Source organism: Medicago sativa, chromosome 6, assembly GCF_051527215.1.
Source record: "Medicago sativa cultivar Bolivia chromosome 6, Bolivia_mono, whole genome shotgun sequence".
In the NCBI taxonomy this organism is placed as follows: Eukaryota; Viridiplantae; Streptophyta; class Magnoliopsida; order Fabales; family Fabaceae; genus Medicago; species Medicago sativa.
Genome location: NC_140754.1, coordinates 54,109,794 through 54,122,940, shown reverse-complemented (window position 1 = coordinate 54,122,940; position 13,147 = coordinate 54,109,794). Strand labels below are relative to the sequence as shown.

The following is a 13,147-nucleotide window of genomic DNA, read 5'->3' as shown; positions in this document are numbered from 1 at the left end:
AATATTAATTCAAGACATAATAGTAATCAAAATATCAAACATTACTTGATAAGTTTAATGCTCCGAAGTATAAGCCTAGCAAAATAACAAAACTATAGTTCGGACAAGTTTAGTGGTTTAACTACAATCGAAAATGTGGTTTAACTACAATCCAAAATAAAACACCATTCAACTCGATCATTCAAGTTTATCTTGTAATTCATCACCCAAACCGTCCACTTCAAATTCATCACCGATGTCATCCTCTTGAATTTCATCATCTAGGTCATCCTCTTGAAATTCATCATCTGGGTCATCATCTTGAAATTCATCATCTATATCATCCTCCTGAAATTCATCACTTAAGTTGTCCTCAAGAAATTCGTCCTCAAGAAATTCATCATCTACGTCTTCCTCTTGAAATTCCTCATCTATGTCATCATGTACAACATCTTCATTCATAACTTGCTGCATAAGAACAACAAAATGCATCAACCATAGATATTGTTGGTTCAAAGGACAATCAAAGACATCAACAAGTGTTGTACCTCGCACAAATAAAAACCAAAACAACAAGTAAAACACAGTCAATATAGCTACAAATAGGAAACTTGTTTTACACATTTCCCTTCCTTATTCTATCATTACAAGCTCATTTTTAAGTTTCTGCAACTTATGTCATGTTATGCAACAGAGAAACAAACACAAAATGTAGAAAAATAAATCACAAGTTTGCACAAACACCACAAATTGCATAAACAAAATTTATGTATAAAATTCTGCAACACAATCAAAATCCGACTTTGGACAAGCATCTTAAACAATTCAGTCAAACAACATAATCATAAGTTCGCACAGCTCTAATTTAGACCCAACATATGCAAGTTAACAATTTCAGACACTTGCCTACATTCCAACTGATGCCATTACTAACAACTTTTAGCATATATAATAACAAGCAAAACAAAATATATGCATAAAATTCTACAACACAAACAGGATCCAACCCTGCACACACATCTTAAACAATTCAGCTAAACAACATAATCATAAATTCTCACAGCTCTAATTCAGACCCTACACACGAAACTTAACAGTTTCAGGCACTTGCCTACATTACAAGTGATGTCACTACTAACAACTTTTTGCATATATTAACCAGCAAAATATAACTAGTTTAACTCAATTACAGTAACATAATCAATAATATTTCTATATATGGTTACCTTTTCAGGAGATGGAGTATGAATTGAAGTAGAGGAATGCATTTGTGCTCTACTATCCTTTGGGGAACTGTTAGCATCTCCAGGAGATAATCCTAGCAAATGTTCTATTGACTCAATATTTAATTGAGGATTGCATTGTTGTATGACGGTCTTAAACGCATTTTGCAATCTATCAATCTGATCTTGAAATTCATGCCTTAAAGTGGATGCCTCTTGACTATGTGCTTGTTTCAAAGCATTAATCTCAATTTTTTAACTTTAATACAAGCTGCTGAGGCAAAATCAAATTGAAGCAAACATTTCTATTTTTAGTAAAATAATATCTTAAGCATGTATGAAACATATATAGCAGCACAGAAGTTAAAAAACTTGAAAATAATACCTGAACACACCAACACATAAGCAAGAACGCAATGGTGCCAAAAATGCCGCAAATGCAAAACGTGTTGAAGGCGGTGCTGCATCCATATGTTCAAAGATGTTAATAAACTTCAGCTATATTACTTGTGAAAAATGGTGCTGCTAGTCAATAGTATTTTACTTAAAATCATGATTGGACAAAACGATTATGTTGACCCATTTCAATTAAATCTTTTTTTTAAAGCACAAACTGAACTCAACATAAACTAAACACATAATCCATGAAGATAATGAAATTAAACGGAACCGATTGAAAAAATATCAAATTTATGAATCAATGTCTATAAAGATTAAATTTTTCATAGTAAAAAATACAATAAAAAATTGAATAGAATGAAGTTAAAAGGTACCCATTGAAAAATGATCAAGATTTACAAATCAATCTTGGTAAAGACTAAATTTTTCATAATAAAAAGTAAAATAAAAAACTGTTTTTTCATCAAGGAAACTAAAATAGAGGATGAAGAAGAGAGGAAAAGTTACATGGATCTATTGTTGTTTGAGATGAGCGATTTGGGGGTTGAAGATTTGGGTGATTCTGAAAATCACTACAAAAGTTAAACGTATAGCTTGGTTGCTCGATTGAGGTCACAAGGATTTTGGATTTGAAGGGATTTAGGCTAGCGATTTGTGGTCACCATGGCTCTGTTGATGAATTGAAGAACCATTGAAGGAATTTGGGATTAGAGGTCACAATTTGAAGGGGGTGGGATTTGGAGTGATTTCATGGGATTTAGTGTTGTTACGATAATGAGGGTTGAATGAATTTGGGAAAGACAATGAAAGTATAAACTAATGATAATTATCATAATATATATTATTATTATTATTATATTATATTATGTGTGTTAGCTAACCTTCTTTTTTTTAATTTTTTTAATAATGTTTGGAGGGTACGTGTATTTGTTTTGTGGTAGTGGAGGGAAAATTGCCGCCCCAAAATTTTGAGGAAAAATACTTTTTTTTTTTAACTTTCACAAACATATTAGTTTTTTTTAAATAAGTACTCTGAGTTTTTTTAAGTGTCAAATAAGTCCTTTAAGTTTTTTAAGTTTTAAATATGTCATTTAAGTTGCTAATTTAATGCATATATTTTAAAATTTTCAAATAATTAAGTTTGAAAATGAATCATTAAAAGGGTATAATAAGGACCTATTTCAAATTTAAAAGGATTAACATATTGTTTTTGTCAAACTTAAAGGACCAAACAAGATATTTGACCAAAATTTGATGTTGTTTGCCTTAAAACTAAAGTGACAATCTAAAATTGTTTCCTGAAGTATTTAAGGGGGCAATTATCAATTATTGCCAATGAAATAGTAAAGTAACACTCCAAAACCGTCACCAGAAGTACATTAGGGGACATTTTTCAGGGGTTGGGAATTTTCTTTTAGCATCAATCATAAATCGTCTCCAAAACTACTTTTAGGGGACAATTTTTACATGTCCCCTAAAAAAGTGTTGCCAGAGACAATAAATCACTACCCCATTTATGGTCTCTAACAACAGTTGAAAAATGTTGCCACAACCCTAAAAAACGTTGCCTAAAAGAATAGGGGACGTTTTCCAGGCATCTCCTATGCGAGCGTAGCCTATTGTCTAAGGCTACGTTTTTCTCACTTTTTTGGCACACTATTTATAATCGTCGCCTAAAGTATAAGGAATAGGGGACGTTTTTTCCTAAGCATCTAAGGCGACGTTTTCAAGTGTTGCCTTAATGTTATACTATGAGCACTAAAAAAACGTACCCATAGATTACTTGCAACAGTTCTAAAACGTAGCAATAGGTAATTTATTTTTTTTTAAAAAAAAGTCAGCTTCAGAATTAGTAGCAATAAATAATATTCTACTAAATTTCTGTATAAACAATTTCACAAGGAGTGTGAAGATTATATCAAATAACAATTACATTATTCCTTCAAAAAAAAATACATTATTAATCATTCTAATAATCTTAAACTCGGCCAATAATCATGGCTACTTTTTGTCGCCTAAAAATTGCTACCGCGAATTTTAAGTCAACAACAAAAAATGTAACTACAAAGATGAAATAATACACTACGGCACGCTAAAAAGAGGGATAATTGCATATTTGGAAATAAGTTAAAAATGTTGGGTTGCACACTTGAATTTTAGAGTGGATTACAGGAGTTCTTACCATTCATGCGAACCCCACCAAAAACTAATGCAGCTGAGACTTGAAATTGGTAGCTGGACATATTTTAAAGAGTAAAATTAGTGGTCAATAGAAGGAGCAAAATCAATTTAAATGAAAGTTCTGAAACACAAGTTGAAAGGGTGTCTCTTAACAAGCGTCGGTGCTATAACAACTCTTGATTCTCGACCAATATGGTGCAATAACAAGTTGTTAATAGATTCAACTACACTTGTTTACTAATAACCCTCTTTAAATTCAACTACACTTGTTTAACCGAAAGAGTTAACATAACAAGATACATAACATTTACCCAAATCGAAGGCATGAACTGAATGATAAATCAAAACCTAAGAGATAATAGTAATAAATCAAGAAATAATAGTATAACTTAATATTCATATTTTAAAAGAAAAATGGTAGTAAAAATGATTAAATTAAAGTCCTAAGAAACCCAAAACTACTAATATCATGTTTTCTAGAGACATTATCATACTCCACCAAGCTTCATGTCACTAAACTTCTAGAATGATGTTGTGTATAGTGGTGATGTATTCTCTTTCAATTTCAAAGATGTCAAACTTCTAACTTAGTAGTTTTGAGATTAATGACAACCCATCCATCTTTTACTTATTTATCACTTCATCCCATATTTGATATATATTTTTTATTTAATTTAATGGCAACTTGCCATAATCCTCAGCGAGTTGATTCCACTTAAGCAAAACTTCCTCCCTTTCGATCCTGCCATTTCTTGGTGAAGCAAAAACCTTCCAGACTCAAACTTTTATCACAGAAATTCCTAACATAACTTCTCCAAAAAAAATCAATACAAAGAATTGTGGACTCGGACATCAAGTTCAAATGAATACTCAATAACATCAGCAAATAAATAAATAAGTTAATTTACACTAAAAAAACTCACTTGATCTTAAAGGTGTCACTATCGTTTCTCCGTTCGTCACCGTGTTCAAATAAAGCTCATACACCGGGCTCACTTATTACCCGTGAGGCTTGGAGGGTGTCGGCCACAATATGTTTTGTCACAGTCTCTTTATGTCCATTGCAGACTTTCTAACCAACTCAAAACCAAAACAACAAATATACACAAATTTAGTTCAAAACTTCAATCAATTCAAAATTGAAAAAGTATCAATATAGTATTAAGTATATATGAAAATTGTTTGATAAATTAAATTCAAATTATTCAAAACCGATGAATCGGTGATAAAAATTAGGGAAAAATTGAACTGAATCATGCAACTCTAGACCCGGTGATATGTATATGAAATTGAATGAACGCCAACTATTTAGGTGAACCAAGAAAACAACCTTGTGAAAAAGTAAACTTAAAATTCAGATGCAAATGAACTTAAAACCGATGAACCATAACCTGGGTGAAAGACAGAAATAATTATCACACAATTCATTTAGCCATAAACAAAAATCATGAAATATACCATAAACAAAAACTTCCCAGGTTAAACAATTTAAGCAAAAATATATTAAATAAAAACTTCAATATCATGAAACTTCAATACAACAAATCATGAAGCAAGGAAAATCAGATTAAACAAAAAGAGATATTTACTTCGTACTATACAAAAGCAGTGAGAAAGTCTAAATCAATAATTAGTGAACTATAAATTGAAAGCATAGAAAATTAAAGCATACCATAAGACTGAAAAATCAAAATCGATTTGAGGAATGAAGATCCGAGGCACTCATGCTTCTGTCTCAATTTGAGCTACTGTGGAAAATCAACACGCAACATCGGTACGCCAAATCAATTGAGGAACGAAGATATGAAGTGTGAAGAGAGAACACAAACAATCTGAGGAACGCAAAATCAGTGTTACATTGAAGGATCTGATGAACACAAACAAACATGTGAGGTATTCATACGAGAACGAGATCTGGAGAACACGATATGAGGAACACGAATAGACTCGATATGAGAAACATGAACATCAAAATGATTATCAGGGTCGATCGATTTCGATGAGTATGAAGATTTATGGTTATAGCAATTTGGGGTCAAGGCAATTTAGGGTCAGATCGATTTGGGATTTTTTTTTTCTTTCTGGATGGTTTTTTTCTCTCGCGTTGATTTGGCTTTTTTTTAGGAAAGGGGTTATTTATGTGGCGATGGGATTTATGTATCCCTTTGATGAATAGCTGAATCACTATCACTATAATATAATATTATTATATTATATCATCATCATCATCATCACTATAATTTTTTTTTTTGGAAATTATCACTATAACTAATATTACCCATAAATATATATTATATCACTTTTATTTCATTTTAGTTTTGACGTTAATATCACTTTGATTATGATGATTTAAAAAATATATTATATTATACCTTGTAAAAATATATTTAAAATATATTATATTATATTCCCATAATTATTAATATATTATACCTTGTAAAAAAATATATTATATTATATTATATTATATTATATTATATTATATTTATTAATTATTATAATTATTATTATTATTATTATTATTATTATTATTATTATTATTATTGGATTAATTAAGTAATGTTCGCTATGAATGTAACACCCATACTAGACGTATCTAGAAAGTCTAGCATGTGTATTAGTTTAGTACTGGATACATTAAAAATTTACAACATAAAAACTTCGAATGAATATTATATACAACAAATGCGTTCGTACAATAAATTACAACTCAATTTTCTAAAATATGTCATATGCATCCTTGAACATCCATGCCATGCTGCAGCTGGTACGAACGAACACTTGCTGAAACATCCATCCGGCTACTAGCTTGCTAAACCATCCTGATATCTGAAACAAATAAGGATTGGGATGAGACATAATGTCTCAGTGAGTTCCACCTAACCCTAGGCTATAGGCAATCACGGGGGAAACCTACGGTCACCACGTGTCTACAATACAACCTGCCGGTTGATTATACGTGTGTGGGGACTTGCTTTCTTAGACGGTGGTGCTTGCTAGGGCCGTCTTAATATTCTTAACTTGGTATAGGCTTCTCTGCTATACGTGTCATGGCGGTGAAGGGGGAACTAAAACCGCATTGCCAAGAGTACACTCTAAGCATCAAGGCTCTCTTATCTCTATCATGACACGATTCTAAACCGGACGATTAGGGGTAACCTAAGATCGTCACGGCATATCTTTCTTTAATTGCTTCTACTTGCTTAATATGTTGTATCTACAACATATCATCTCTTATCACCTAAGTGATTCTTGCTAATTTACTACTTCTTGACAAACTACGCCAAGTCTCTACTTGTTCTTAACGATCTACGTCAAGGCTCTATGACATAACATAAACATGTATAATAGATATGCATAGTTAGCTTCATTGGTTATGTTAGCGTGTAACAAACAACTTATCTGAGTTCATTTTACGGATTAGTCCCGAGTGGAGTAACCCCGGAAGTTAATCCCTTACTACCGGTGATATGCTTAGCAAGAGCGCACCGGACTCCCTTAGTGAACGTGCGGGTCCCTTACGGCTTACCCCATTCCCCTTGGAGAACCTTTTGTACCCAACCTTGGAAGGAATACAAAAGACACAACACATTAACTTAGTGAAATGCGGCTCCCTTGCGGCTTAACCATTCCCCTTGGGGAACCCCTTGAATCCAATTTGGATAACAAGAGACATGACACTCTTTCTTTCTTAAAAGTCTTAGTCTTATGCATGAAAATTAACTTAAACATGCTAACTCCTTACCTCGGATCCCTAGACGATCCCACTAGAGGTAACTATATGCTTGCTCAACTTACTTTGTGAATGGATATAAAATCAATTCACGTCTTGCCATACTCGTATGGCACTTGTTTCTATGTGAAGATAATACTCTCATTACCTCGTGTCTATCAAGCATATTACTAATGCAAAGCATTCTATTCTTTCTAACTATTCTAGTTCTCGATAACTATACCGAGGCTCTAGTTTTCCCTTGCTTAATGAATATTTTGCTACCCGATTCATGACTTGTTTCTCTCGTATGCCATGCCTTACTAACATGCTTGATACTTGACTCATCTTATAAAAATCATGCTTTCTTTGATCATCATTTAGGACCTTGGTTTGAGGGGTTTACATTCGTAAAAAGACACCACGGAGAAAACCGCATCGCGAATCCCCATGCCTGCCTGAAGCGAGCAAAACAATGAGATTCCTCACTGTCTTACTTGCCTAGGCGAGTAGATTTGCTGGGGAGGCGAGTGGTAACTCGCCGTGGCGAGTTGGGGGCGAGTAAGACCCCCCTTTCGGAGTTCTAGCTCGCCGTGGCGAGTTAGGACAGTCCAGAACACTTAAAATGGTATTTTTGACCCAAAAACCTCAAACCAAGTGTCTCTATGTGTGTTGGAACATATTTGATCATTGGAAACTTATAAAACATTCATTTGGCAAGTATAAACATGTTTTGCATGCATGGCAAGAAAAGGGGCAACTATCACAATACATAATCCTAGACTTTTCATAGTTTTCATAATAAACTAATATGGCATAAACATGATCCCAAAGGGTAGGATAACTAGCTATGGAACTCACCTAAACAAGTTTCTTGTGATAGCTCCAAGCCTCAAGCTCAAGTAAACCAAAACCCTAGTTCTAGGTCAACCCACTTCCTTTGATCAAACCATTGAATCTTGATAATTTTTCTTGCAATTCAAAGCACCATGATCACTTGTTGATTACCAAACTTTGAGTCCATACTCCAACTCAAGGCTTCCTCCAAAACCCTAATTCTTGATCTTGATTCCAAGTTATCCTCAAGCTTCTATTCAAACCCATGATTAAACCTTGCTTGTTAAGTTCCTAACATCCATAATGATCCACCAAGTTTCAAACATAATCATCCCTCATAAAGAAACCCTAGCTTCTTGATTAAATCCAAAGAGGAGAAGAGTAGAGAGTAGAGAAAACAACAAAATCCAAGCTTCTAGTGACAAAAGATCTTGAAGGAGCCTCATATGACATGAGTCTTTGGTGGGAAGAAGTTTGAGAAAGATTGGAGAAGGAAGAGAGAAAGAGGCGTGAGGGAGAAGAGAGAAGGGAGAGAGAAAGTCTTTGCCAAAAACAAGAGAGAGAAAGGATAAGGAAATAATGAGATATTTTCCATCCAAAAACATATAAATATCATTTCCCATGAAATTACCATAATGCCCTTGCCTCAAGTGTGTTTAAAAACGACTCTGATACTTTTCCCGTAAAAAGCTGACATTTCGTAAAATATTTCCATTAACTTACTTTCCATGATTTTAATTCCTCTGACGTGATCGATTGGTAATACACCGATACTGACAGGCGGGATATTACATTCTACCCCCCTTAAAAAATTTCGTCCTCGAAATTTAGAGTCTGACTACCAATCATCAAGACATAAACTTATCATCTTCGGTCTAAGCCCTACATATTCGAATCACAGATTCTCAAGAAGTTCATCGTTGCTTGTGTTTCATCTTGTTCCTTGATTCATACTCATAAGCATATAGTTTTCTTGATCTTAATATCACTCAAAATTTAGAGTTAACTTGTCTTATAATGCATTCTTGTTAACTTCTATTACCAACCGAAAATTCTTTCATACTAAAAATCCACTTTTCGTGATTAAAGATTTGCTTCCATGGCGCTACTCTAATCTCCACCGGTTGTCTTAAACTAATACTCTAATCCGTTAAAGCGATTGAGATTTCACTTTTCTGCTTATCACTTGAACACTAACTTCTTGAACTGTTCTCAAGATTTCCTCATATTGCAACCAACGTCACAACCTTACACTTATCTTGTAAATTTTCAAAACTCATGATAACTTATCTTATATTCATAATACTTGACTTGGGGTAAACCTCACATTCTTGCTAGTTAGATTTACCAGCTGGGGTATATATGTCATACTTGAACTTATTTCCGAGTAAACTCAAATTCCTTTGACAAACTCATCTTGTACTTGAACATATCTTTCTTGAACATCAAATCCTTGTACCTTCGCATTCTCGCATACTATACTTTGCTTAATCATACCAATGCTTGCTCGTTGATTTTCCTTTTAAAGAAAACTTCGTAAACTAGCGCACGGGTCATTGACGTTGAAAATTTTTCTACTATATACAAATACTGAGTTTAGGCCCCGGTCGTTACTCTAAAATCATAGAATGAGCTGATAACACATATGTGCCACCAATCCTAGACTCTAATAAGTCTAGCCCGCTCTACGAATGTCGTAGCAAACCGGTTCCTAGAAATCTCTTGTGAATTTCCAAAATGTCAACTTCAATCACCTATACGCGTAATTCTTTTTAAAATCCTTTAAACCTGATAGTTCAATTTCATAATGAGCCTTAGCAAGTTAATTAAGCAAAACATAGGTTTGAGCGATACGTCATAATTCCACATAATCCATGAACCTTGCAATTTCTCATAACTTTGCATCCCTTTAGCTTCTTACTTCATACCTCATACATAAACATCGACGACTTTCCTTCTTAATGCCGAAACTTTTATACTCTTGATTTTGGCTTGTTCTTGACTCTTAATACATTAACCTCCAAAGCTACCTTAAACCGTATCGATTTCGTTGATGGTTGCCCATGTTTTTTTTTTCCTTTAAAAATCTTAGGGTATGATATGCATTCGTTACTTGATGTCATAAAAGATTTTCTTTACAAAAAAGTTTATTGTGTAGACATCTCACCAATAGTCATTGCAAACCATAGGAACGAAATGGTAGGTTTCATAAAAATGGAAAGTTTCGTCCCAGGCTTGCTATTGGTGAGCTTCTCCCACTCTATTTTTCAGAAACATTTTTTGCATGAAATTCTTATTCTCAAGTATCCAATGCACATCATTTGTTCCTACCTTATGAAATATTTTATAACATATGCATGGCAATCCTCACCCTTTTTCGATACAGTTCTTGGCACGTCGGAAATCAATCTCTTAATCCTGATAACATAAATCTTTCTCTTGAATCCTTAACTTTATTTACATATTGCTATTCCTGAGAACCTGTTGACTCCATCAACACATGTCGACTTCTCACTAACCTTGCTCTGACATTCCAGAATATCACAAACCTGTTCCAACAACAACTCTTACCGAATCTTCCGGTCATGATTTTATATATACATATATCCAATTTCTTCATTTGCGGGTACATGAAGGATCACTAACATCTCACCCGACATTGTCGGAACGTCCCTTCTTAACATGCCTTACATTCCCGGAGGATTCACACTTGTACCTGATTAGTTCACCGGCCACCTTTTGGCACGATAAAACTTCTTCATCACATATTTCGTTCCTCCTGGGTCCTATTCAGCACTCAGGCATCCATTCTAATCGTTGAATGCTAAATTGAGTTGATCAGGCTCAACTAACATCAACAACTAGAACATTTACCCGGAACCCAATGGTCCCACTTCCTTTGTTGTAATTTAATGACCCAAGGCACAGTCTGAATCAACCAGGCTCTGATACCAAATGTAACACCCATACTAGACGTATCTAGAAAGTCTAGCATGTGTATTAGTTTAGTACTGTATACATTAAAAATTTACAACATAAAAACTTCGAATGAATATTATATACAACAAATGCGTTCGTACAATAAATTACAACTCAATTTTCTAAAATATGTCATATGCATCCTTGAACATCCATGCCATGCTGCAGCTGGTACGAACGAACACTTGCTGAAACATCCATCCGGCTACTAGCTTGCTAAACCATCCTGATATCTGAAACAAATAAGGATTGGGATGAGACATAATGTCTCAGTGAGTTCCACCTAACCCTAGGCTATAGGCAACCACGGGGGAAACCTACGGTCACCACGTGTCTACAATACAACCTGGCGGTTGATTATACGTGTGTGGGGACTTGCTTTCTTAGACGGCGGTGCTTGCTAGGGCCGTCTTAATATTCTTAACTTGTTATAAGCTTCTCTGCTATACGTGTCATGGCGGTGAAGGGGGAACTAAAACCGCATTGCCAAGAGTACACTCTAAGCATCAAGGCTCTCTTATCTCTATCATGACACGATTCTAAACCGGACGATTAGGGGTAACCTAAGATCGTCACGGCATATCTTTCTTTAATTGCTTCTACTTGCTTAATATGTTGTATCTACAACATATCATCTCTTATCACCTAAGTGATTCTTGCTAATTTACTACTTCTTGACAAACTACGCCAAGTCTCTACTTGTTCTTAACGATCTACGTCAAGGCTCTATGACATAACATAAACATGTATAATAGATATGCATAGTTAGCTTCATTGGTTATGTTAGCGTGTAACAAACAACTTATCTGAGTTCATTTTACGGATTAGTCCCGAGTGGAGTAACCCCGGAAGTTAATCCCTTACTACCGGTGATATGCTTAGCAAGAGCGCACCGGACTCCCTTAGTGAACGTGCGGGTCCCTTACGGCTTACCCCATGCCCCTTGGAGAACCTTTTGTACCCAACCTTGGAAGGAATACAAAAGACACAACACATTAACTTAGTGAAATGCGGCTCCCTTGCGGCTTAACCATTCCCCTTGGGGAACCCCTTGAATCCAATTTGGATAACAAGATACATGACACTCTTTCTTTCTTAAAAGTCTTAGTATTATGCATGAAAATTAACTTAAACATGCTAACTCTTTACCTCGGATCCCTAGACGATCCCACTAGAGGTAACTATATGCTTGCTCAACTTACTTTGTGAATGGATATAAAATCAATTCACGTCTTGCCATACTCGTATGGCACTTGCTTCTATGTGAAGATAATACTCTCATTACCTCGTGTCTATCAAGCATATTACTAATGCAAAGCATTCTATTCTTTCTAACTATTCTAGTTCTCGATAACTATACCGAGGCTCTAGTTTTCCCTTGCTTAATGAATATTTTGCTACCTGATTCATGACTTGTTTCTCTCGTATGCCATGCCTTACTAACATGCTTGATACTTGCCTCATCTTATAAAAATCATGCTTTCTTTGATCATCATTTAGGACCTTGGTTTGAGGGGTTTACATTCGTAAAAAGACACCACGGAGAAAACCACATCGCGAATCCCCATGCATGCCTGAAGCGAGCAAAACACTGAGATTCCTCACTGTCTTACTCGCCTAGGCGAGTAGATTTGCTGGGGAGGCGAGTGGTAACTCGCCGTGGCGAGTTGGGGGCGAGTAAGACCCCCCTTTCGGAGTTCTAGCTCACCGTGGCGAGTTAGGACAGTCCAGAACACTTAAAAATGGTATTTTTGACCCAAAAACCTCAAACCAAGTGTCTCTATGTGTGTTGGAACATATTTGATCATTGGAAACTTATAAAACATTCATTTGGCAA

General features: G+C 34.9%; 1 protein-coding gene across 1 annotated transcript; it reads right to left on the bottom strand.

The window, feature by feature from the left end:
• LOC146915697 (uncharacterized) lies at positions 1–1,454 on the bottom strand (the record flags this gene model as incomplete). The annotated part of the gene is made up of 2 exons (XM_085716526.1): positions 1–447; positions 1,206–1,454. Coding segments are annotated over 2 exons (519 nt in total), but the record flags the coding sequence as incomplete, so codon positions are not given.
• Positions 1,455–13,147: the final 11,693 nt, after the last annotated feature.